Source organism: Chelon labrosus, assembly GCF_963514085.1.
Source record: "Chelon labrosus genome assembly, chromosome: 14".
Taxonomy (NCBI): domain Eukaryota; kingdom Metazoa; phylum Chordata; class Actinopteri; order Mugiliformes; family Mugilidae; genus Chelon; species Chelon labrosus.
The window spans coordinates 12,587,556-12,614,531 of NC_140347.1; the positions used below are offsets into that span (position 1 = coordinate 12,587,556).

The window sequence follows — 26,976 nt, forward strand, 5'->3', positions numbered from 1 at the left end:
TCTTTCTGTTCAGTGTCTCGGGTAAAAGTGACGGTTAGCTCCCAGGATGTATAATCCGCGTAACTACAAAGAGAATATAAGGAAATGGGAATTGCATGTGTGTTTCAGTCTTTCACACACACACACACACACACACACCACCCAGTCAGCTATCTCTTTGTCCTTTGTTTGCATACTAGTTAGTCAGAGACACATAAAATAATGAATTTTTAGAGGACAGGGGTGGCTGGTGAGTGCTGAATCTGATAGGAGGTTTTCTACTCGGGGAAGGGGCATCTAGAGTTTTCAGCATCTCAGACACAGTGAGCTTCATTATCTGAAAATAAACTCAGGTTGACCTTCCTGCTGTTTGTAACAGTAGCAACAACATTCAGTAACAGACAATGAAAGTCTTGTCACTTAAAAAAATAAATAAAACTGCATTTGTCTGTTGCTTACTGCTGCACGTGGTGACAATTAACTATAAAGGTGTTGAGCATTATTACAAAGGTATTCATGATATGCATGTGTGACGACCAATTCAGGAGGAGATCAATGCCTGCTCAACTCAAAGATGACGAGTAATGGTTGCAAATCAACAGGATAATGATGTCGGCATTTATTGACACGTTAAAGACCTGAGACAGAAAAAAGAAATTCAAGAGTAATGTATACGTGCTGCACATGTATATGTCTATCCACTTGTTTCTGTTGCTCTCTTCTCATTTTCTCTTCCCTTCTCTTCCCTCTCTTTTTATTCAGACTCTCTACCCAACCGGCTTCAAGCAGATGGTTCCCCCACACATGATCTGTGTTCTTAAGCTGCGGTTTTAAGGATAAACAAGAGCAGCAAGGCAGAAAACTAAGTCAGTGACAGTTGTTACGTTACAAGCGAGTAGGCTGACATAAGGACTACACGAGATTGGACCACAGAGCCGAAACACGCAGTTCCACAGACCAGACATATGCAGCTAAACAGATCAGAAACAAGCAGCTACACCAGTCAGAAACATGCAGGACCAGGTCCACAGATTATAAGCATGCAGCTCTACAGATCAGACACATGTAGCTCCACAGATCAGACTCATGCAGCTCCACATATTACAAACTTGCAGCTCTACAGATCAGAAACACACAACTCTACAGATCAGAAACATGCAGCTCTACAGGTCAGACACATGCAGCTCTACATATCAGACACACGCAGCTCTACAGATCAGAATCATGCAGCTCCACAGATCAGACTCATGCAGCTCTACATATCAGACACACGCAGCTCTACAGATCAGAAACACACAACTCCACAGATCAGAAACATGCAGCTCCAGGCCAGAGAAACTCACGGAACAGACTTATTTGTTTCAGGAACAGTGATTTCCTGATCTGTATTTTTTATGAAGTCTGGGTTTTACCTCTGGCTTTGCCTCCAAAGTACGCATCTGTTTTTCAGTTCATCCTTAAAATTGTGATTCAGACCACATGGCGGAAAACACTTTGGCAAAGCCCATAAGCTGACGATCCTTGACAAAAAGATGAACCCTGAAACACCAATTCCAATTAACACTGGTGCAGAAATGCTGTATGTAGGCCAGGAGAGGACAGGGACAGAAAGAAAACATGTTGATCTGGGAGTCCATTCACACGTCGACAAATAACATCTACCTTCCTGCATCCTGAGGAAAGCTCCCAGATCTCTTTGTCTCTGAGCTGCCCTTTTCATCTCCTGACAGAGTCGTCCCTGCACAGCTCAGCTGTCATGCTCCATACATCACCCTGGTACAGGTTGGGACTGGGCGACTGATCATAGGGTAGATATCTGGGACAATGGGCTCTCTGGGAGGTTTCAGTCTGCACTGTAAGCTTGGGCTGAATAAGACCGGTGAGGTAAAGGACAATAGGAGATTCTAATGCACAGAAACTAAGGTGCTCTCTGAAACGTACTTGAAACTGTACTTTCTAGTTTTCTTGTTTTCATACCGGCATTGCCCTTGAGTTAAAACACTGACAACTTGCAGGCTTCCATTGTTTTTCTTTTCATGTGAATTCATCTGTACTTTAACAATTACATCCAGTCATTAACAATAACACATTTAAAATTGAAATCTAAATCAAAATGTAAAACAAATTTTGTGGAACAACTCTTCTTTCTTAAATCCTCGAGATAGAGATTGTGTGTGTCTATGCACATGTTATACTGCACATGCCCCTGGGCCCTTGCTAACTGGTGAATCATCAGTGAGCGGTGATGAGATTAGTGCTAAGTCGTGTGTTCTGTTGAGCAACAACAACTCATCAGCACCTCGGGGACAACAGTGGTAAACACACAGAACATCACTCAGAAGTGCTGAGCCTCAGCTGTTCAGACCTTAATTCTGCGACATTCGATATAATTAACAACAGTATCTCTAAAGGTAGTAACGCCATTATGGACGATGGAGGTGATTGATTAGTTGCAATACAAAAACATTTCCGCTTGAAACTTTTGAATGTGAATGCTGAAAAAAATGGCACCTCGGATGCAATTACTTTAAGAGACTGAAGTGTCCATTTAAGTGAAATTGAAGTGGAATTGAAAGCGGCTGCGAATGTGCATGTGCTTGTATGAATGAATGAGTAGTGACTGTGACTGTAAAACACTTTGAATGCCAATAGGTAAAACCGCCCTAGAAATACAAGACCATTTAAGAACAGGTGAAAAGAGTGGAAATATCTGTTTGAGTGTAAGTAAGGAAGTTAGCATGATGCCTCTCTCAGAACTTCATAAACTAATTAGGCTGGCTTGATTGACTTTTTAGGACTTGCAAGGCAGCTAAGGAATGGTCACCAATAAACTATATGATAATTACAGACTTGATCAGTTCTCTTTCAACCCTTTAGGTCAAACACAGCTTCCGTGGTGTTCATGAGAAAATGACTGATCTGAAATGGAGCTAGCCGATGCCAGGGAAACCTGCAAGAAGACACAAAATGATTGCAGCTTCCACAGACGAAAATCGACATTAACAAATGGGATTTAAGGTAAGCCGTGAAACTTAAAGGGGAACTACGACCGTAGTCTGTAGGTCAATCTACAGACCCCGGATGATGATAACGGGTAACTCTGAACTCAACGGGGAATAGCACTAGCGTACGATAACAAAATATTAGTGAAATGAACGAGTTTCGCGGCAGATAATGCGTTATTTAGAGGCTGCGTCTCGGTGCCCCAGTCACTCCCACTATATGGATATACATTGATCTAATTATTTCCTAAAAGAGTGCAAATGACACAAAAGTTATTTGGGTGAGTAAACGACTGTATTTTATGCTAGAAATCAGGTCCAGGTTGTAAAAAACAGTAGTTCCCCTTTAAGACAAAGAAAAGAAAAGCAAAACCATCATATGCTTGCAAAGAAGCTGGGGGGAAGTTTGGCTGACACCGACGCGGTGGTGCACCGTTCAGCTCTGTGGCACTCATGACCAAACAAAGTCTTCATGGAGAGTTATTGGAATTAATATTCACCTGCGGCGTCATGACAAAGGTCACCGCCTGAAGTCTGCAAGGCAACATGTGCCAGATGAAGTTCAAACTGGAGCTCTTTGGTGCACAATCACCAAAGGAACAGCATTCGATTAAATTAACTCCTTGCTAACTGTTGAGCACGGGGATGGAAACATTTAGCTTTCCAGTTGTACAGCAGCCAGTTGTATGGCACATTGCCCAACTACTAAGAGGAATTGTGTGTACGTGCTACAATTTCTTTATTGGCCAATGAAAAAGAAGCAGCATTAAAATTTCTCATCAAGAATCGACTAGATATGCCATTCGCCTTTGTGCAAGGCTTGGATAGAGCTGTGTGTGAATGGATCTGTGCCTCTCAGCCTGGGTGTGAGAGAGGTGTGAGCAGCCAGGCCAAGCATGAATAATCCCTCGGGGAAAAAAGAGGATGGATGGGTGAACAAGAGATGGCTGGATAAAACCAGAGAAGACTGTCTGCCAGAACAATGAAGGTGGGCGAGAAGAAGGGATGATTGGGTAGTGGGGGGGGGGGAGGGTGAAAATGGACAAACACACAGATGGAGAAGGAAATGCACCTAAACGTGAAAAAAGAACAAGATCCATGTCTCTGCTTGGACCAAAAATAAACAAAGTCAATACGTATCGATCAATGACGGCGTGGTCAGAGCACCTGAAAGGACACGGCACAGTCAGTGCTTGAGTAAACAAATTGTCGACGGTATCAAATGTCACGGAGGACCAAGCCACAGGTGAGTCGTGTCTGTCTATTTGGAATCCATATGGCGACAAAAGGAGAGCTGCCAAGTCGGCCCTGTCTGTTGGTGAAGAGCCAGGGTGGCTGAGTGTCAAACCTGCAGCTCTTTATTCATTTATTTATTTATTTATTTTTGCAGTTGCTCTCACCACAGTCCAGACACTTCTGAAAAATACCACCGAGCTGCGCATTTAAGAGGTCAAAGCTTTTAGTTCAGCCTCGTGTGGAATGTTTCTTATTTTTTATTTTAGCGCCGTGAACCGTCTCGACGTTAGAAAATGTTCCTTGACAGGCTGTATTTTCCTGACAGCTTGGGGTAAAAACTCAACACCACCCGATGCAGAATGAAGGTCAAGGCATGCAACGGGCAGGCGGGCAGGCGGAGAGATTGCGGTTTAATGAAACAGCTGGTGGCTGATTCACATTAACCTCCCCCTGTTTCCTAGTAGGTGGTGAACCCAGGGGCAAGACTGAACCAGAGATTTGTGTTGCAGAGGCTTGCGCTAATGTGATTCAGGGGGAAAATGCAGAAAGATGTTTCTACAGGTGCTTAAAAACCTCGGTGCAATGCACAGTTTATCAGAAGGCAAAGCTTTACTGCTTGGAATGCAAAATGCTATCATTATATTAAAGTGGAATTACCGTTTTTTTTTACAACCTGTACCTTATTTCTGGCATAAAATACAATCGTTTACTCAGCCATATAACTTTTGTGTCATTTGGAGTTATTCGGACGATATTTAGATCTGCGTATATCCATATAGTGGGAGTGAATGGGGCACCGAAACGCAGCCTCTAAATAACGCATTATCTGCCGCGAAACTCATTCATTTCACCAATATTTTGTTATCGTACGCTAATGCTATTCCCCGTTGGTAATTCCCCTTTAACATGGACTATGGAACAGACTGCTGCATCGACAAACAGGTGCATAATTGCGAGATAGTTTTCCTAATATCCAATACAGGACTAAAATGACAAAACGGTCAGTTCAGCTAGCTAAAATGAGAGAAAATAGGAAAAAATGTGACTACCATAAAACAACCACATCAGCTCATAATCCACACAGAGGACAATGACATTACAGTGACTCATGAAACAAGTGGATTACAGTGACATGACTATGGATGCCGAAATATGAAACCTAGTGGATCCCACACAGTGGTGACGCAACCGCTGATTCATTTCTGGTTCATGGTCTGTGTGCCAGAAACTGCCTTGCTTTCACTTTTTTTTTTTTATCCACTTTACCTTGTTTCCCCATCACAAGTATTCTATGCATCAATTTTCACCCATAAAGGTATTTCGAACCAGACGTCCCTCTCCCTAGCAATATTTTCTCGTTCCTGGGCCGGGAGACATCCTCTCCAAATGTCCGGACCACGTCAGTTGGCCTCCTCCGATGTCTGAGCTCCGCACCCTATCTCTGGGTGGGTTGAGCCCACTAATTTTGATCGCTTGGATCCACGATGCCAGTCGTGGAAAGATTGTCACTGACGAAAGGTCTTGACCATGGGTGAGAGTTGGAATACCTTTTCCAAGTACCATTGATACAAATGGAAATGGAAACTGTGTCACTTTGTGTGCGTCATTGCACATTCTGAGTCATTCCAGTTTATATTTTGTCACCATCCTTCTTTCCTACCTTTATCATTGTTGACAAACCCAATTGAAAGTCAAATAATTTTTTCATTGTTGGTCTTTCTGGATTTTCATGGGATTTGTTGACCAGATGATCAACATAATATATGGTCACCCTTATCCTTTAGGTATGCTGTAATCAGGTTTGATTTAATGGTCAGCTCAAACCGGTTAATCCAAATAATATCCCAGAGGAATTCAAACTGCAAAAGTCACGCATATTATGTTGTACCAGCTGGTGACAGACAGAGCCCAATATTAAAAATATATTAAGCGTAAAATTAAAGGATTCGCAAGCTTCAAATACAGCATGACTCTGGTGTATAGAGGATAATCGCAAAGAATCTGCATTACTAAGCTCTTATCGTTCTAACTAATCTGGGAGATGGGCAGAGCAGCAGTCGGACCAGATGCAGCTGTCTCTGGTTCCTGCGCCGTCATCTCCGTTCCTCTGGCAGGCCTGACTCATCGGCCAATCCCAGAGACTGAGAGGGTATAACAGAATTAAAGCGGAGGATTACGCTGATCTTTTTTAATAAAGGCAGTAATCTCAGAAGAGTTTAGCCTCCGTCTCAAAGGCCGAGAGCGCCCGTAGAGGAGGGGAGAGATACACCAGGAGGAGGGGTGGAAGAGAAGTGTTTGTAGCGTGTAAAAGATGGAAAGAAAGGAACTGGAGGCTGGGCCACAGATGGCGTGGATGGAGGATGAAGAGTTCCTCCTCTCTCAACTTGTTTGACATTTGAAGATTAAATCTAACAAACCCACATCTGGAATGCTTTTACTGTGAGAGGGGCATTGTGTGAGCGAGACAGAGAGAACAAAAACTTGCAAACACTTGACCTGATCCCAGAAATGTAGTTGGACCGCAATTACCCTCTGGATGTTTATCACCAAGGCTTTGTTTGGAGCATAAACACATTCCAGATATCATCCAGATGTTAGCAACTCTGGGCAATCACATGGCACTGCTGGCCTTCTTCTGTCCTGGACAAAAACAGTGTGAGCCCTCACATGGCTCACATGTAAAGTAGCAAATATGGTCTAAATATTACAAACCAAATGTGAACCAAACGGCAACCTTGGAGCCTTGCAGCCGACACAGAAGTGCCAAAAACTGCAGTTCCTCAAAAGGCCATTTGAGGCTGGATCCAAAAACCTGGATCCTCTAAGAACTCCATGTTGAAATGTGTAACTTTACAGCAGAGCTAGACATGTTGACAGCCTGGTCTCAATAGCCCACTTCCCTGTTCATTGCAAGTTTATAAGGAAGAATTTAGTGTAAATTATATCTTAAAAGTTATGGATAATTTTGGACATGGTTGCTTATAAGTGACAGATTTGTAGTTGTCTGTCTACAATCCTGTTCCACCTCTTTGCCTGTGTTTTGAATCAGCTGGGAGTAAAGCAGAGTCTGCCGCTGGCAAGATGGTGACGACCACAGCCACTGCGCTGAGCTTTAAAACTGCTCTTCGGGAATCCTACTGGTAGCGTCAGCAAGCGTTCTACCATCTTCATGAACGGCAGTTGAGCTAGGGCTTTTATTTGACAATGATGTGGTGCTCTCTGCTATGTATAATCTGAATTTGACGCATAACTGATCCATAGGAAAATGCAACAAAGGCCTATCTTGGTCTAAACCAAATGTGGGAGTTGAGCTATCTTAAAATATATCTGCGCCAGTTTGGTCATGGGTACAGCAAAATCAGTGAGCACAGCATTGCCATCACCTGAACGGCAGTAGCATTTTGTGCTTGTCTAGTTCCCCTTTAAGCCACGCTGAACTACTGTTTTTTACAACCTGGACCTTATTTCTGGCATAAAGTACGATACTCACCCATATAACTTTTGTGTAATTTGTAGTCCTTTGGGAGATATTTATATTTGTGTATATCCATATAGTGGGAGTGACTGGGGCACCGAAACGCAGCCTCTAAATAACACATTATCTGCCGCGAAACTCGTTCATTTCACCAATATTTTGTTATTGTACGCTAGTGCTATTCCCTGTTGAGTCCGAAGTTACCTGTTATCATCATCAGGGGTTTGTACATTGCTGCGTTTCGGTGCCCCATTCACTCTCACTATATGCATATACGCAGATCTAAATATCTCCCGAAGAACTACAAATTACACAAACGACCGTATTTTATGCCAGAAATAAGGTCCAGGTTGTAAAAAAACGTAGTTCCCCTTTAAGCATTTTACTGCAAATGCAGACAACTGTCAGTCTTTGCAGCCTTGAATTTCCCGAAATATACGCATACAACATGAATTGATCGGATTTTTCAAGCATGTAAGGATGGGATTCTTGAAGTGCCAAGCAACAAGGACAAAGCCATTTATGAGTGATGCTGTGATTGCTAACCATTCTCAGCATAAAAATGAACAATTGGAGCCAACCCTGCACTCCACGGCTAGTGGAGTATGTTGTGGCAAGGATTTTTATTAAGATCACGCTGCTATCCGTTATTTACTCATAGTCTACAGAACCACACTGACATAGCGTACACTTTGCCATGCCATGAAAGCCCAATCTTTTACAAAGCCACCGCAGTGATTCACTGTTCATAGCAGCCACGGGGTGGTAAACGTGCCAAACAGTCTTCACTGCTTTGTGCAGTTTTGAAAGGAAAGGCAGTCGTGTATGACCAGTGATCTGTGGTTTCCAGTTAACCAGCAGCCTCTCTTATCAGAAAATACATCCTCTTTTCATGTCTTTTGCACGCACGCACACATTCACTCACACACACAGTTTAACGCGACTGAAGCCAGTGCATCCTGCGGAGTCCTTTGACTCGTCATGGTACGTGCCATCAACTTAAATCTATTTGGAACTGCCCGTTGCCTTGGAAACAGAGTCCTCCCCTTCAGTCATGCCATGGTAATGTCACTCATGCATGCGTTCATAAATGCATTGAGGCATAGGTGCTGCTATTCATCTCCACATCAACTGGAATGGTTGAGTAGGATTTGCAGCTTGGATAAGCAAAAAAAATAAAAAATTATAAAAAATATTTGGCACTGACGAAAACACAACATCCTCCCATTTGATCACACCATCCTCTGATTTGGGCCCTCTTGGCCACCATCTCAAGAGACAGATGGTGTCTTATTGTTAGCAGCTACAATCTCTCTCTCTCTCTCTCTCTCTCTCTCTCTCTCTGTGTGTGTGTGTGTGTCTATGCAAGTGTGTGTCTGTCTTCCTGGACAATATCCCAGATATGAGATGAGTGTTTGATGTGCAGTTGGTTAGAGCAGAGGGAGCATGCTGAGCACCATATGACGCTTACTTCCTGATATGGAGACAGAAAAAGAAGCAGACTGACAGCGAGATAGACGGAGGGAGGCAGTCATTTCTACTCTTGGCTTGTTGTTTTCCTCATTTTTTTTTTACCCCCAAATTGTCTGTTTGTGTCTTACGTGTAAATGATGACTACATATGTAAACAGAGATCGAAAGAGTTGAGGTGCTAGGTCACAGTCTGAGTGACAATGATATTTTTTTTTTGTGAGATTGCAAGGGTGTCTTCACAAGAACTCGGCGTGCGTTTCTAATTTAATCTCTCCTCTTCCGCCTTTCTATCCATATGTTTTCCATTCTCATTATCACTTGAATGTACCAGCTTTCGAGTGAATATAGCTGATGTAAAGTAAGAGACAGATATATACCTGTGAGCTGATTATCTTCCCCTGCTGTTGCCCAACATTGAGGGAAGTATATTGCTGGGAAACAGGGATGAAAAGGCAAATTGTTTTAAACAAACCATGTATGGTCCACTAGTGGAACATAAAAATATTGGGGGGCAGGGACAGATCTGTCTCTTCTTGCCATCAGCGCGCTGTATTTTAATGTGAAATACTGTTGACGACACTGCTGCTCCATCTGGGTTGATAGGATTCCAGTGATAAGAACCAAAGTCATGGACCATTTGGGGAAACTCTGTTCTTGCGTCATTTGTCGGTCAACTGTATCAGTTGCTCCCATTGAACTTTGCCTCAGTTGCATCACTTTAAAGTTGAGATTAGTTTTTTACACCTATCATTGATACAACTCGCTTATTTTCATAATAATTCTATGGTCTCTTGTCACTACATCACTACTCCCTGTGCCCCTCTAGAGCAACAACATGGTCCTCAGTGGTCACCCTTGAGGTTCACTGGCCTTCTCTGTTGCCTTTGGAGTTAAGTGGTGTCTTTTTGTAACCAGACACATGTAGCTGAGGCGCACGTCAAATGCAAGTGAAATGGGTTACATAAACAAACCAGAGGCTTTTTCGGTGGCCCACAAGGCGCCATTACCCCGAAGCAGGCATTCAGTGGCTTGTGTGTGGACGGACACTGGAGGTGAGCAGCGAAGATGGGTGCGAGGGCGTCCCATTTCAGAGGTCAATGCACTCATTCACATCAGCTGGGAGGGGTGGCCCGAGAACTTTCTGGAATGTTCCAGACAAGACGTCCATGTCTGAAGGGAGCATTGTGCGATGGGGATGCTGGACCTGACAGTCTGACACTGACTTTCTCCTCTCCAGTGGGCGTCTTTGTGTGTTAGCGGTTAGATCGCACAACAGGCCCACTGTAACATGCTGTAGTGCACTGGGAGGCTTCTGTTTTCCCACCAGAAACATATGGTTCTGATCATCTTTTTTTCAAGGTATTGCTTGTATTGAAGTACAATTAGAAGTTGGGATAACAAGCTTCCAGGTGTCCAATGTTTGACAAAAAGTAGCAAGAAAATCTCCAGGAGGAGATGCTTGCTCATGGAAAATTAAACAGTGATAATTCTGTAATCGTAATAGAGAAGGCTCGATTGATTATCTGAAAGTGATTCCTTCTCCTTAAAGGGCAACTACTGTTTTTTACAACCTGGACCTTATTTCTGGCATAAAATACTCACCCATATAACTTTGGTGTCGTTTGGAGTCGTTCATCAGATATTTAGATCTGCGTATATCCATATAGTGGGAGTGACTGGGGCACTGAAACGCAGCCTCTAAATAACGCATTATCTGCCGCGAAACTTGTTCATTTGACAAATATTTTGTTATGATACACTAGTGCTATTCCCCGTTGAGTCCGGAGTTACCTGTTATCATCATCTGGGGTCTGTAGATTGACCTACTAACCTCTGACCTGCATGATGTCATCTCTGAGGGCAGATAATGCGTTATTTAGAGGCTGCGTTTCGGTGCCCCAGTCACTCCCACTATATGGATATACGCAGATCTAAATATCTGACAAACGACTCCAAATAACAAATGACACCAAAGTTATATGGGTGAGTAAACGATCATATTTTATGCCATAAATTAGGTCCAGGTTGTAAAAAACGGTAGTTCCCCTTTAACTTGGCACAGATCCCGAGTCGGTTTGTTTTCTTTTGGTCGGATTTGGACACTAATCTCTTTTTGACCAAGTGAAGCCACGTGCTTGTCTAGATCTATTTACTTCTCCAGGGCGGTTGGTGAGTGCCTAGTGCAATGTCAGAGTGGTGATTTGATCCAAAACTGTGGGAAACAAAAGGGCTTACATGTCTACACACCTTCACTTTCTCTAATTGCATCTGCCTGCAGTTATTGCACCTTGCTATGCAAGCTGCTTTCTAGGTACCTGTGAGCTGATTATCTTCCCCTGCTGTTACCCAACACCTAACACCAAAAGGAAGGCAGTTTTGCACCATCAGTTGTAGACAAAACTTTAATCTCTTTAATAAAAACCTTGCATGTCTTCTGTGGGGGTTTCTGGCTTTGGGATCTATTTTTCTTGCCGTTTCAAGCATTAATTGGTTCCTATTCATTCCTCGTCTATTTCCCAAAATCTCTGAGAGTTGCTGGAGTTTGTATAATTCATTAAGCCACTTTATCATTGTGAATTACGGAGCGTCAACTGATGGGGAAAAAATGCCAGTTTGATCCATTTATAATCTACAACTTACTAAATTGTGCAAAAAAAATAAAAAAGAGAGAAATGATGGTCTGAATACATTCTGCTTTATGAAGTTTTTTTTTTGTCTTTGCTGTATTATTAATGCATGTGTAGAACCATTTGAGAAGTGTGCACTGCATTATTACTTACAATATAACTTTCAGAGGGTATTGTGGATTTCTGACTGTATAATTTAATGTGCAATATGTATGAACTGGGGGAAAAAAAGGGAGAGAAAAGGGACAAGAAACATGACAGAACGGTTTGCAAAATTATAACCTGTAATGTAACTTTAAACGGGAAGTACTTTGGTGTCATTTGTAGTCGTTCGGGAGATATTTAGATCTGCGTATATCCATATAGTGGGAGTGACTGGGGCACCGAAACGCCTCTAATTAACACATTATCTGCCGTGAAACTCATTCATTTCACCAGTATTTTGTTATCGTATGCTAGTGCTATTCCCTGTTCATCATCCCGGTTCTGTAGATTGACCTACAGACCCTGGATGATGTCTTCTGACCTGGATGATGTCAGCGCCGCATGCACCCCCGGCGGTCGGCTTGTTTACCTGTAATTTTCTACTGCTAGTTTGGCTGAATATTTTTACGATTCTGAGGTTGTGGGCAGGGTCTGTAGATTGACCTACAGACCCTGGATGATGTCTTCTGACCTGGATGATGTCAGCGCCGCATGCACCCACGGCGGTCGGCTTGTTTACCTGTAATTTTCTACTGCTAGTTTGGCTGAATATTTTTGCGATTCTGAGGTTGTGGGCAGGGTCTGTAGGTCAATCTACAGACCCCGGATGATGATAACAGGTAACTCCGGACTCAACAGGAAATAGCACTAGTGTATCATAACAAAATATTGGTGAAATTAACGAGTTTCGCGGCAGATAATGCATTATTTAGAGGCTGCGTTTCGGTGCCCCAGTCACTCCCACTATATGGATTTACGCAGATCTAAATATCGACTACAAATGACGCAAAAGTTATATGGGTGAGTAAACAATCATATTTTATGCCAGAAATAAGGTCCAGGTTGTAAAAAAACAGTAGTTCCCCTTTTATGCAAATAGGCAAAAACATACAAAACCACTGGTACAGATCTTTAAGCTTTATGCATCGCTATTGATAAACTTACATTTAGTCTCTTCGTTGACTGCTAAACTTCTAAAACACACGTGTCTCAACAAATTATTGAACCTTCTATGAGACCAGCTTTGTAGAGTCAGTGCGGGTGTATAAATAGCCCACGTTGGGAGTTCAAGTTCAGTACGCTCTGACGGCAACGGCCATGAAAGTTTTAGCTCAAGAGTAGGGACAGGAGTGTAGGAGTGTGACCCAGGTGACGCATCAGCTTCCCAGCCGCTGATTTCTTGTGACTCTCTGGTTCCCCAGACGCCCCAGCTGGAGGTTAAAGATGCCTGAGAACAGACTCCGGTCACACCTTTGGGATTACAGAAGTCAGCCTCTCTCATTCTTCGGTAACAATCCTCCCCTCTCTCTCTCTTTCTCCCCCTCTCTCTCTCTTTCCATTGAGCCGATTCTTTCAGTTTTCTAAGACATGACCAAGGTCACAGAGTTTCTGCAATAGAAACTCCACTGAGAGCTAATACTGGCCGGTAGAGGTTGGCACAGACAGCACAGAGTGGCCTTTTTTTCTTTTCTCACTGTATCCCGACACTGAGTTAATCACTTCTGAGGACCTCAGTATTGATCGGCAATTATGCTGTTCTTTATTAGAACAAAAGTAATTAATACCTGGCTTGCGAATAAATTAACTTCTGTCTCATTTGGTTAAAGAAACGATCTGAATTAAAATGGAAACTGTTCTGGCCTGTTGGTGGTTTTTGGTCAATTAACATATCGTAGGTCTCCCTTACTATGAGAGTACATAGAGAAGTATGTGTCAGGATAAGGAATCTTACTTTTTCAGTTCTGAATCATCCAGTTCTCAATATACCAATCAGGCATAACATTATGACCACCTTCCTAATATTGTAGGTCTCCCTTGTGTCTCCAAAACAGTTGTGACTCATCAGAGAATGTTGTTAGTTCGGGGGGCTTTGGGTCCTAAATGCAGAAGTGAACATATTTTCTTTTTTACATGAAGGAAGTTGGACTTATGAGAAAATGCGTGCGTAAATATGCTTGTGTTTCTGTTGTTGCTATAAATATTAATTTCCTCTTCGGAGATAGTGTTTTAACCAGTGTTTTAACTGGAATAGTTAATCACTTGACTATATGAAGAGCTTAGGTATATGAAGAGCAATAGACACTTGTTGCAGTTCACTGCTGGGTCAAGATGCTTCCTGTTGTTGTTGCATTTGCTTAAGGACTCTCCAAACAGCTGAGTGAAATGGCATAAATATGCCTCTAAAGCTATTCAATCTTCCATTTAGATATGATCTTTCCCTCAGCTCTAATAACACCGTGGATCTTTATCTTGTAACTGGACTCGCACGTTTCTTAAGGCTGAAAACATTCAAGTCCCTGTTATTACAGCTGCCGATAAATGAATGCTTATAAGAATGGGAAGTGGAAATGGGCAGGAAGTTGCATAATGGTCGAACGTCACGCTGACTTTTTCATTTCATTCTTTTACCCTGCAGTGTCTCAGATAAGAAAAGATTCACCACAACGGCCCCATTTCACAGAGCAGACAGACAGAACGGAAGTGTTCAACATTGAGTGTGCGTAGAGATCTCATTGATAATCCAGATGAGCTGTGAAAAGAAGTGATAGAATCAAATCACAGAACCAAATGAAAATGGGACAGACAGGGCAGTACCTGCTGCCAAAAAGAACAAGAAAAACAACCTATTAGACCATTTTCATACACGCTAGCCTCTGGAAATGGTAGAGTTCGTCTGTCACATGGCCAGTCTCAGCTCATATGAAATGAATGGCATCTGGAACTGGCATCACCCATTCATCATTTCCATATTTATCTAAATACCAGCGAAACTAATGAAACTCTCATCAGCATCAGCTCTACTTTGTTGTCAGGGCTGTTACTTGAAAAACATGAAACGCTCCAAATGTTTATGTTAACAGTTAGATTTTCTGTGTCTTCGTTTTTGGCACTTTAACACGCACATGTCTCAGGAAAATCTGGTTGTCCCAAGTTTTAATCATTAATGAAAAATAGGATGATGAATATGGTACACTGTAAAACATTACAGACCTTTTAAGTGATGAGTTTTTTGAACTCAACTGCGCTTCTTAGACAGAACTATTACTCTAAAATGGCGATACCGTTGTAAAAAGGCTTTACAAAACAGGATTAAACCACGGTATTACAACGCCAGCAAAAATCACTGATAGGCGTAATGGATGAGTGGATTTTAGAATGGCTTGTGGCTGGATCCAATTTTGATGTCCTCCTCTCTTCATGTCCCAAACGGCATTAAATGATGGCATTGTTTCAAATGCCAAAACCAACCTTTGTACATCTTGCCAATATATTTTAAAACAAATGCTACATTTCACAATATAGTAGTTTAGTTGAAATAGTCGAATTATGTGCGTTCATTTGACAAGATAAAATGAGTTTTCTTGTATGGATAATCTAACCTAATAAGTTGTTTTAACTCAATACAATCAAGTTGAAAGCATAGACTGTATATAAATATGGACAACACCTGGCCACTTCCTTGCATTGGCCAAACTGATGCTATTTTCCTGGGGATACGGAGCCGCATTATGCCACATCCTGTTTCTATTGTGTCAAATAACAAACTACACTGAAGCCTATTCACAAAATTGACACTTGAACATGCATCAACATTATATTAACTACGTAAAATTACTGAAACTATCCTTGAAAAAAAAAATTATTTGACGTGTATTTTAGTGTTTTAGTTTGGCCCAAGTCCCATCCATTATGGAGGGGGAGGAGCTTATGACCTATACTGCAGTTAGCCACCAGGGGGAGCTCTACTTGCTTTGGCTTCACTTTTGAGGAGCTGTTCTGCCGTCCATCTTCATACAGTCTATGGTTGAAACAAGAAATTATCATTAGTTGGCACAGAAGATTTCTTCAAGCTGAGTTTATTTGCAGTTGTTGAGGCAGCAGGTGAACTTTTCTTTCAAAGGTTTACCGACTTGAAATGCATCACAGTGGAACCATAATCTTCACAAACTCTCACTCACTTTTTAGGTGTAGATTTTCAGCACTGCTGTTGAAGACTCAGTCGTTGGTGAGTATTTTATATTTAAAGTCGGATATGTGAAGATTATCTTTTAGTCTTTTAGTCATGTCTGTGTTTGGTAATGAGGTAACACACTGCCTTCTCTTACACATATAGTGGAATACAATGTGTGTGTGTGTTTTTTTTCCTATTATATATCTCATCAGTATGGTTGATTGAGGCAGTCGCTGAAATAATAACTGGCAACGTAATTGGAGACACTCTCTATTGTCTGCTACCTAAACATGCTGATTGGTTATGTCACCTGTTTATGACATTTTTTTTTCTTTTTCATACAGTAAATGTGGATTTTCATTCTCTGCCCTGATTGAGACACAAATAAAACTGTATAGTGGCCTTACTTTCACATTAAATCCTCGACCGATGACATTTTTACCGCTAGCAACAACTACCAGATGCCTAGGTTTTAGCTTTGAGGCATTTTCTGAGCAAAACGAATTGACGAGAGGCAAAGCTCATTTCAAAACTCATTCTAGTGCAGAAAGGTGACAGGACAGACTGTTGCTGACAAGTTCGGCCTCCCTTAATAAACTGTGTATGTGTGTCAGAAAGAGAAAGACAGAGAGAGAGAGAGAGAGAGAGAGAGAGAGAGCCTCGGGGTCTGTTTTAGTGATAACTAATATAAAGGAAATCTAATATCTTAGCTGTCAGACATACACACAAATACACATGCATACCTTCTTCAATCATAAGCCTCGTGCAAGTTGTGTCTCCCCCACTGGGAAAAGGAGGAGAGGGATGAGTTGGTAAATTATAGGCAGACGGGAGGAGGGATGGAAGGAGGGAGAGGGAGAGACTGAACAAAAGAGAGGAGCAGACACTGCAAGCACTGATGACTCAGCTTCTTGACTTTAACACGGTAATAAACACTACTGGCCCTAAGTCACAGTGATTCACACACACACACATACACACACACACACACAACACTCTGGTGCAGTTCTATACCTCCTAGCTGAAAAAGACAAAAAACTGCTTGCAGCTCAAAAATCTCATGGCACAATATTTATTAATTTAAATGACTATGCTTCCTACGTCAATTCTGTTCCTATATTGCCGTGACAGGACGTGCTGCCCTGGCGGGACAAGAGAAGCAAGAAGCAACAATGCGCAGCATATTCATCTGAATTATTAAAAGCCTGCACGCATCTGTATCCGGACGCCTCGGTGCGTGTTGTGGATATCGCTCTCGCGGGGGCTCGGCGGGTTAATCATTCGTTACGATGAATGAATGAATACAATTTCGGTTCAATCAAATGTTAGTTGCACAGCAGCAATAGCCAAATTGTCTCCAGACGCTTTACAGAGCCTGAAACCCAGAGAGGATAAGGATAAGGTTGCAAGAAAAAAAACTCTAAAATATGTTGGGGGACACGTCCGCTTGAGGCCGGCTGGGTAGGGAGATACAAAAATGAGATGAGGAGGAGGAGAGGGGGGCAGAAGCTAGCAGGCGCATTTATACATCTGGATTAAGAGTGCATGCAGCATATATGCACGAAAGAGTACATGATAGGTGATGCAAGATACACTGGAGATTGATAATGCTAATAAAGGACAGAGCCAGCAATCAAAGTAATAAATCAAGTAATGAAAGAAATCTTAGTGAGTATGCGGTGTGCTCGTGAAGTTACTACTCCATGTTAATGTACGTGCACCATTAAACTTGGCAAACTCCTCTTGCTGAGGAAGCCCATGCAGCCACCTTGAGGTGGGATTGCTAGCTCAGGTGACCAGCCCAGCTACATCAGCTGATCGTTAATCTATCTGATATTTATAATCTATGACTTGTTTAAAGCTGCTTTAGTCTGTCTGCCCTTATTGTTTTCTATTCAAGCTGCTTTTGTAACCCACTTCCACCCCAGCACCTTCTTTGACCCTTTACAGGGCACTCATTGAGATTCTTGGAAATTCTAAATTTCAACCATTTCATGTAGAAAATTAACATAAAATGAAGTTACCATATATGATTCCTTGTCCTTAAGTGGTAAGCAAATGTACCATTAGACCATTAGAACAACATTAGAGCTGATTCGGGCACTTGTCATTATGCACATTATCCCATTAGACAACATTAGGCCATTTCTTCTTCATGGTACCTAATAAAGCAGTTATTATCAGCATTCATGCAGAGGTGGACCTTGCAGACCACATTTAACCTGAGAACGTTGCCCAATTTAAAATGTGTGCTGAAGTTACCAAATATGGTTCCTTGCCCCATAAAGGGTTAATGTTCTATCTGTCTTAATGAACGTGATTTCTGTGTTACTGATTCCTGCTCTTTTCTGGATCTGGGGGTCTTTGCTGCTGCCTTAAAGGGGAACTTCTGTTTTTTACAACCTGGACCTTATTTCTGGCATAAAATATGATCGTTTACTCACCCATTCCCCGTTGAGTCCGGAGTTAGTTGTTATCGTCATCCGGGGTCTGTAGATTGACCTACAGACCCCTGACCTGGATGATGTCATCTCTGAGCGCCGCACGCACCCGCGATGGTCGGCTTGTTTACCTGTAATTTGCTACTGCCATGGTTTGTCCACAACCTCAGAATCGGAAAAATATTCGGCCATGTTGCAAAAAACTAGCAGAAGCAAATTACAGGTAAACAAGCCAACCGTCATGGGTGTGCGCGGCGCTCGGAGATGACATCATACAGGTCAGAAGACAACATCGGGGTCTGTAGGTCGATCATCAGACCCCGGATGATGATATCAGGTAACTCCAGACTCAACGGGGAATAGCACTAGTGTACGATTAACAAAATATTGGTGCAATGAACAAGTTTCGCGGCAGATAATGCGTTATTTAGAGGCTGCGTTTCGGTGCCCCAGTCACTCCCACTATAGGGATGAACGCAGATCTAAATATCTCCCTAACGACTCCAAATTACACAAAAGTTATATGGGTGAGTAAACGATCATATTTTATGCCAGAAATAAGATCCAGGTTGTAAAAAACAGTAGTTCCCCTTTAGGGGAGAGCCGTAGGCACATGGAAGGCCAGAGAGGTCCCAGAACAGAACCAAAAGTAATGAAGCTTGTTTGACTAAAGTAGTCCTGCCTGAACTGGGTTTATATCAGCTTTTAATTGCTGAGATTTTTGCGTGGGATTTAATACATTTATATTTTAGTCATTGTCCAATCAGTGGATTATTTGAGATCATCCAGTCTCGTTCAAGTTTAAACAAATATCCACCATGCTGCCATATAAATGTACATAAAGAGCCATAAAAGATGAATGAATACAGATTTTGACTATTGGGAGTGCGCAAAGTATTCCTCTGGTTTTATTTCGGTTCGCAGCAGCTCATAAATAGACAACAGTGAGGTGCAAACTGTTTTCATGCCCTGCAGCAACATAAAACTTCCAAAAATCCGTTGCTAGCTGAAACAATTACTGTGCAGTTGAGGTGCCAAGCATCCCTGCAGGCTGACAGACATGCAAAAATAAACACCGACCATATGATCACTCTGACCCGAACTGAAGTCGTCTCTTTTAAATTCTCTCTCTTATTATTCCTTTGATGGAATCCATAAATTTTAATGAGCGCTTAGTAAAGCAAGAATGCTGTTCAAGGCTTCACCACTGATGAGTTTCTAAAAGGTAATTCTCCTCAGCGCGTCTAGAAAGCATTGGCCTGTTCAGCTATCGACTTTAAGACCTTTTATTTCCAAAGAAATATCCTATAGGAATGTTTTTTTAAGTCCCTCCGCTGCTATTCATCAAGGTCACTGGAGGAGTTCTCGCCGCCTTCCTCGCTTTCCAGCCCCGTTATTTTTATCTGCGATGCATGAATATGTGCCGAGGGGAGAAAGCGGGGAGCCGTGGAGGAGTTGAAGGAAGGGAGAGGGAAATAAAAGAAATATGGGTTAGAAGTGTGAGGTCAGTCTGAAGTTTTAAATTGAGACAGACAGGAGAGAAGAAAGAGAATGAGGGAGGATGAGAGGATTAAGAACAGCGACAAGGTAACATGACAGAGCGCAGTGATCTCCGAGATGAGAGCCTGAAGGGAGAAGAACGAGGTAGAGTTAAATGGCAGTGGCACATGACACAGATATTTCATCGGGGCCCCCCCAGGGCATCTTAGAAGACAAATTTTATGTTAACAATCACGGAGAGTGAACATATGGCGGTGTGTAATATTGATGGCGCACAAGTGCCCACCTCCCGGTTTGATATGATAGCCCTGCAGTGAGTTTTATGGCATTTTAAACTGTTGCTCCTCCGCCTCTGGTTGGCTCGGGTCTTTAAAGATTTAAAGACACTCATTGCCCGAAAGCAACAGAATGAGGAAGTGGAGAGAGAGAGGAAAGATGTGGAAGATCGGAGGAGGCAGGTTCGGCGCGTGCACGGTTAGGGGGAAGGAAGTTTTGAGAGAAACTGGCGGTGGAAAGGATCAAAAGGGGGAGAGTGATGGATGGGGAGGTCAAGTGACAAAATAAAGGAGACGAATCAATGGGAAACGCGTGAAGAGACAGCAAAGGGGAGGGAAGCGGAGGGCTGTTAAACTGGTGGGCAAACACACCCTTCATAGGTCGCGGGGTCAAGCTCCTGCCTGGAGTCTGGGTGTGTGAATGGTCGTGTTTGAGCCCAGGGGACGCTGTGTTTTTGAATGGTCCTTTGTTGGAGCTGACTCCGTGTGGATCTGCAGCCGGTGCAAAGGAGGGGAGTGTTAAACCCACTGCCCGTTCAAATTGTGCACAGCTATCAAAAAATAAATAGTAGCGCTAGAAATCCAAGTGACGAGACCTCCTTCTCAACCCCGAAAGCATTTCAGAGGCGCTCATTGAGCATGCATTGATTCTGCTGCGTGTTCTTCCTTCATCACCCTCCTGGGATTACTGAGCTTTAAGCCGGTGACTCACAGCAGTGGAGTGAAGGCTCCTTATTGAGCCGCTCTGTCTCCTGCTGCACTGATTTAGGCTCAGATAACTTTACAAGAATCTTAATCGCGGCAATTAAGGACCAAGAAGCTGACGGTTGCATTAGACGTACCTTTCTGTGCGGGCGGACGGGTGGGCAGCACGGCGGTGAGGGGTCCTCTCTGGCTCCATCCATCCTGTCCTTCTTCAGTGAGCGCACGTAAGAGATTCTCCTTTTAATGCTTTTGTCCCGCTCCTCCGCTTTCGCAGAGAGCCGCTTCGTTCTGCTGTGCTGGCCAAAGTTCAGACTGGACTGGGTAGGACGTCCCAGAGCCGGGGGAGCAGGGGCGTCCCGCCAACCTGCCTCCAGGTAAACGTGGATGCATACGCACGCAGCGGTGAGCAGAGCGCCCAGACGCAGCAGCAGTCCCAGCGTGAGTCTCTCCCTGCCCATGTCCAGCTCACATCAGTCAAGTGGAAGTTTCACTTTTCTATCCCATTCTTCTTCTTGTCACAGAGTCTCCTTCTCTTCTCTTCCCCAGGTCCAGAGTCTCCTGTCGGGCCAGCAGTTAGTGAAACCTGCTCATAAAGGACGCACACACGTGCATGTGCATCGTAACCTGCACGCTGGCGCTGAGACTCTGCAAGCAGAAAGTGCAATGCGGGCCACCCTCTTTGAAAAACTTTAGGAACTCCCTCCTCACACTCCTCAAGTCCCCCTTTCCCCAAACACACACGCCCCTTTGATTATGCCTTTTCTTTCCATCAGGATCACACACACACACACACACACACATGCACACCCCTCTGTTGCTTTGTCCCCTCCCTGGGGTTGCCTCTCCCGCCCAGATGAATCTCGGGTTACTGTGTAACTCTAAATATGGGCTGGGCCTCTTTCTCTCTCTCTCTCTCTCAGCATCTGCCGGCTCCCTTGCTGAAGACTCTGGATAATATCACTCACGTTCATGCTCCAAGATTTATCCAGGATTTATTTGGTGTTTTGTCGTGTTTTTCTTTTTGCTGCCGGGAGTTTTTATTCACAGTTTAATCAGTATTCAAAGTAGCCATGCGTGTATTGTGTGCATGCATTCCTAAAAAATTTTAATCTTAAAATGTCAATAAGTCTATTGTAATCGATCAGTTAGTTTGTGAAATCAAGCTTCTAGCGATGCTTGTAATTTGTAAGTCAGCTCTGGCATCGATGTCTTTGTCTCTGACTTCTCTCCAAAGAGCACAGTTTCTGCAAATTAATAATCACAACCCATTCTTGTGGACGTTACAGATATTTTAGGCCGAAAGAGTTTTTGGATGGAGGACGGCACTGATCACAACACATTAGGATCTGACTGACTATGGACAACACCCCGTCACCACCGAACCTACGAGAACGCAAGATAACGATGAGGCTGTCGTCCTTCTGCTGCTCAGAGTCATGACAAAATTCATTCATTCATTCATTTCCTGTAACCGCTTGTCCTGTGAAGGGTCGCGGCGGGGGCCTGAACCTGACGGATGATGGGAGGAAGCCGGAATACCCGGAGAGAACCCGCGCAGACTCAGGGAGAACATGCAAACTCCACACAGAAAGGCCCATCATGACAAAATATGTTTGGATATTGGCTCATAAATAACTTTCTACTGCCCCCTATGGAGTAAAAGCGTTACTCCTCCAGTCCCTCAGTTGTGGAAAGGATTCTAATGGGTACACTAACTGCAAATTATGTCCTTATGATGGTTAATATTTTCTGATTATAAACCATAACCACATATACACCTGCAAAAATACAATTCAGTTGAAGATAAATAAGAAATAAGAAATAAGAAAAACCTTTGTTAGTCCCGCAATGGGGAAATTGCAGTTCACAACAGCTTACAGAAAATGCAGAATAAAAAAAATAGCAAGAGCAAAAAGAGTAGCTATAGAAGATAAATAGTGAAACAGAATCAGACAGAAATATTGCACGGATTGAATTGTAAAAAAGTTTTTACACTTACGGTGTAATACTATTGCACATATTAAGAGTGTTCGTTGTGGAGCCTAACAGCAGCAGGAAGTAAAGACCTTCTGTATCTTTCCTTCACACATCGAGGGTGAAGCAGTCTGTCACTGAAGCTGCTCCTTAGTCCTGTCAGGTCACCATGCAGGGGGTGGGACTCATTGTCCAGCATGGAGGACAGTTTAGCCATCACTCTCCTGTCACCCACCTCCCTCACTAAGTCCAAGGTGCAGCCCAGGACAGAGCTGATCTTCCTGATGATCTTATCCAGCTTCTTCCTCTCCCTCTTTGTGATGCCACTGCTCCAGCAGACCACTCCGTACAGGATGGCTGATGCCACTACAGAGTCAAAGAAGGTCTTCTGGCCTGTTCATTGAGACAGGCGTGGAAGCAACAAGGAACATTTTCTAGAAACGGGGGGATGGCAGTAAATGACAACACGACTCAGGTTTAAAATTAAATTAAGACTGTTGCTGCAGGTTTTGCATGCTCAGAAGGGACCTGTTCTATCAATACGCCCAAAACCACTCAGTCAAACAACGTCACAGTATGGATAAAAGGTTGGTTTCTGTGGTGTAGGTAGGATAAACTTTTTGCATGATTCCATCCATCTGATTGCTTACTTGTCGAACTGGAGGAGTTTTCAGTTCATGAAAATAAAAGCTCCGGAAAGCTTTAAAACCATGTGAAAGTGCGTCCAGTTTACTGCTGTCTTCTGTAACTGATACGTGTCCTGACTGTGTGATTTACCCTCATGGCGTAACCAGCAATTTTGCTACACCTGGCAATTACGCAGAATCAAATTAATTACATGTGGAAAGCCTGAGCCCGAGAAGGAACAAGTGCAGCAATGCAACCTCTGCTGCCACCAGGTGGTCGATCACGAACACCTCCATATGGAATGGATTACAACACAATGCGAGCCTGCGACTTGATGTAGGTCAGCCCGTAACTTGACTTGTGCTGGTGACGGAAGGTATGAGGGCAGTGGGAAAGAATGTGTGTGGTTAAACTGGCTGTGGGATCGTTGAGAAGTCATACCAGAAGTCGTGATGCATTTGAAAATGCTTGCAAAGCTCGTGCGAATTAATGTGCACTGTGAGGTGCGACTGCTCGATTGCACAAGAACATAAATGAGTGTTTCTTTTGGTCACACACAGAGGAAACCGTGCTTTTATCTCGAAAGGAAGCTGAGAATGTCGGGAACATGGTGTGTTGCCAAACACAAAAAGAAGCTGTTGTGGTAGATAGAAAAGACATGCTGTAATGATTTGTCAGGATTTGGCCGAAATCTGCTCCCACATGGAATGTTTTTGTGTCTGGGTATTTTTTTTCTCCTCTCCTCTCCTTAATCAAAACAAGGTCCAGAGAGCAGAGGTCGTGCAAACTTCGTCAACGGCCTTCTCACATCAGAGCAAATGTTAAGAGGTCAATCAGAGGCCCCACTCTTCACCCCGCAGGTTGCACGACTTTGTCGAAGAAAAATATCGATCTTTGCAAATCTTTGCCCTGCTGACGTAAGAGTCGCACGACTCAAAGGGTAGCACGGGGAAATGGAGCGGATTAGCTGCAGATCTGCATCCGATCCCGATACTGAACACAATAGAAGAGAAAAAAAAGATAAACGGTACAATGAGCCTCCTGGGAAAAAAAAAAAAAAAAAAGAAAGTGGAAAGGCAAAACCACACACTAAACGCTTAAACTACACATAGAAAAGAGTGCTCACAATTGGGGTGGTACAAAAGTGTAATTATAGCATCCAAAAAAAAAAAAACCTGAGTAACTGAAAAGCTCCGTAAGCGTCCTGGTTTCTTGCAGGTGGCACTTACTTCGTGCTGCCCTGTAAACACACAGCTGTGGCGTGTGCAGGTTTCACAACACACCGTGTGAAACTAGACTAAACTAGACTGAAATAGGATGGTCTGCTCAGTAGAATCGATTTTTTTTTTTTTTTGTTGTTTGTTTTGTTTTTGATGCTGGCGAACACACTGCGATCTGGACTGCACGGTGGGAAGCAGCCAGTTGTGACAGGAGCAGGTGAAGGTTAGAGTGTGTTTGCCGTTGGACGGGGCCCAAAGGGTCACACACACATGCCCATGCACACACACACACACAAATGAGCAAGCATTAAGTCTTAAAAACCACTCTCTCTTTTCACACATAGATTTTGTGGGTTTCACATATGGAAGCAGAGAATGCAGGTCTATCAGGGGTGCTTCACATGTACCAGTTGAAAATAGCAGTTGAAGGCCATCCAAGCTCTGATGACCTCAAGTCTTCAAAAAAGCTTTAATGACTGAAGGCTCACTTAAAGTACTGCGGGACATAGTGACCTTTGTAACCTGTGCGAGCCATTTATACTTGTGCGCTCTTCAGTCTGACTCGCTCGCTAGTGTCCTTTTTGCCAGTCGGGCTAATTTTTGCTCCCACTTCAACAATGGCGACTGAAACTTTCTCCAAAGACGAGTCATACAAATGTTTGTTTCTCCGAACCTCCTCAGTTAACCTTTGCTTGGTGTGGTTTTACCTGTATTGATCCAAAACAATCAATTCGAAAATTGTGGAGATGGAGAAGCAGCCGGGAATACTAAAGTGGAAACATGCAGCTACCAAGTGGACCAATCGCAGCTCTTGCGGCGCTTAGTTACATTTCTGGGGAGGTGCACAGCGCTCTGCACTGTCGCCTAAACCGCCTATAAGCATCTTTCAGTTTCAAATGTAGGTAAAGCAGAGCATCATCTGCATGAGATCGAACGAAATGCCTTACTTCTTAACAATTAGCCCTACGAGGAGCATATGCTGTATAATTAGATATACAAAATATACCCGAAGCCACAAAACAAAACTACTGAACTGTACAACAACAACAAGTGACAAGTTCAAGCACTTTTTATCCTTAATGGCTACTTGTCAAAAACTTGTCGGAAAGAGGCTTAAAGTGGAACTACTGTTTTTTACAACCTGGACCTTATTTTGGGCATAAAATACGATTGTTTACTCACCCATATAACTGTGGCATCGTTTTTTGTCATTCGGACAATTTTTACATCCGTGTATATCCATATAGTGGGAGTGACTGGGGCACCGAAACGCAGCCTCTAAATAACGCATTATCTGCCGCGAAACTCATTCATTTCACCAATATTTTGTTATGATACACTAGTGCTATTCCCCGTTGAGTCTGGAGTTACCTGTTATCTATTTGCGGATGTGCAGCGGTTTGTTGTTATTTGGCTAGCTGTTCCTCTCTCTGCCTCCGCATCCTCCTTTCATCGAACTCCTCATCCGTATACTCTGGCTCAAAACGGTAAGGACGTCCATCATAAACAAAGTCCACAACCTCAGAATCGGAAACATATTCAGCCATTTTGCAAAAAACTAGCAGTAGCAAATTACAGGTAAACAAGCCGCGCAGAGTGCACATGGCGCTCAGAGATGACATCATCCAGGTCAGAGGTTAGTAGGTCCATCTAGAGATCCCAGATGATGATAACAGGTAACTCCGGACTCAATGGGGAATAGCACTAGCGTATCATAACAAAATATTGGCGAAATTAACGATTTTCGTGGCAGATAATGCGTTATTTAGAGGCTCCATTTCGGTGCCCCAGTCACTCCCACTAGATGGATATACGTGGATGTAAATATCGTCCGAACGACTCCAAATGACACAAGAGTTACATGGGTGTGTAAACAATCGTATTTTATGCCAGAAATAAGGTCCAGGTTGTAAAAAACAGTAGTTCCCCTTTAAGTAGCTTCAGTAACTGGCCACTGTCAACAGTGTACATTGAACTGATCAAGCCTATATGCAATTTCTATTATAATAAATAATATAGTTTATAACTTTCATACCAAACTAATGTCATAGCTTTACATACAAGATGACAGTGCACTCTGATTTGTGGCAACAGCAACGGTTTGTGGCATGAATCAATCTCCTGTTATGTCATATGTCATGCAGTTGTTGCAAAATGCAACCCTCGTGGCTCAGTCGTAATGGGGCCAGAAGAGACAGATGATCCCCTCAGAGGAGTTTCTTTAACTTGAACTATTTGTTGACGTATTATCGCTGTCCATTTGCACCAACGACCCGCTTCAATTGTC

General features: G+C 43.1%; 1 protein-coding gene across 1 annotated transcript in view; it reads right to left on the reverse strand.

The window, feature by feature from the left end:
- Positions 1–21,539, reverse strand: part of mettl24 (methyltransferase like 24) — a 43,995-nt gene extending 22,456 nt beyond the window's left edge. Inside the window, exon 1 of the mRNA XM_084559806.1 lies at positions 21,006–21,539. Within this exon, the coding sequence (XP_084415932.1) occupies positions 21,006–21,326 (321 nt within the window). The 5' untranslated portion in view covers positions 21,327–21,539. The remainder of the gene's footprint in view (positions 1–21,005) is intronic.
- Between the last annotated feature and the right edge of the window lie 5,437 nt (positions 21,540–26,976).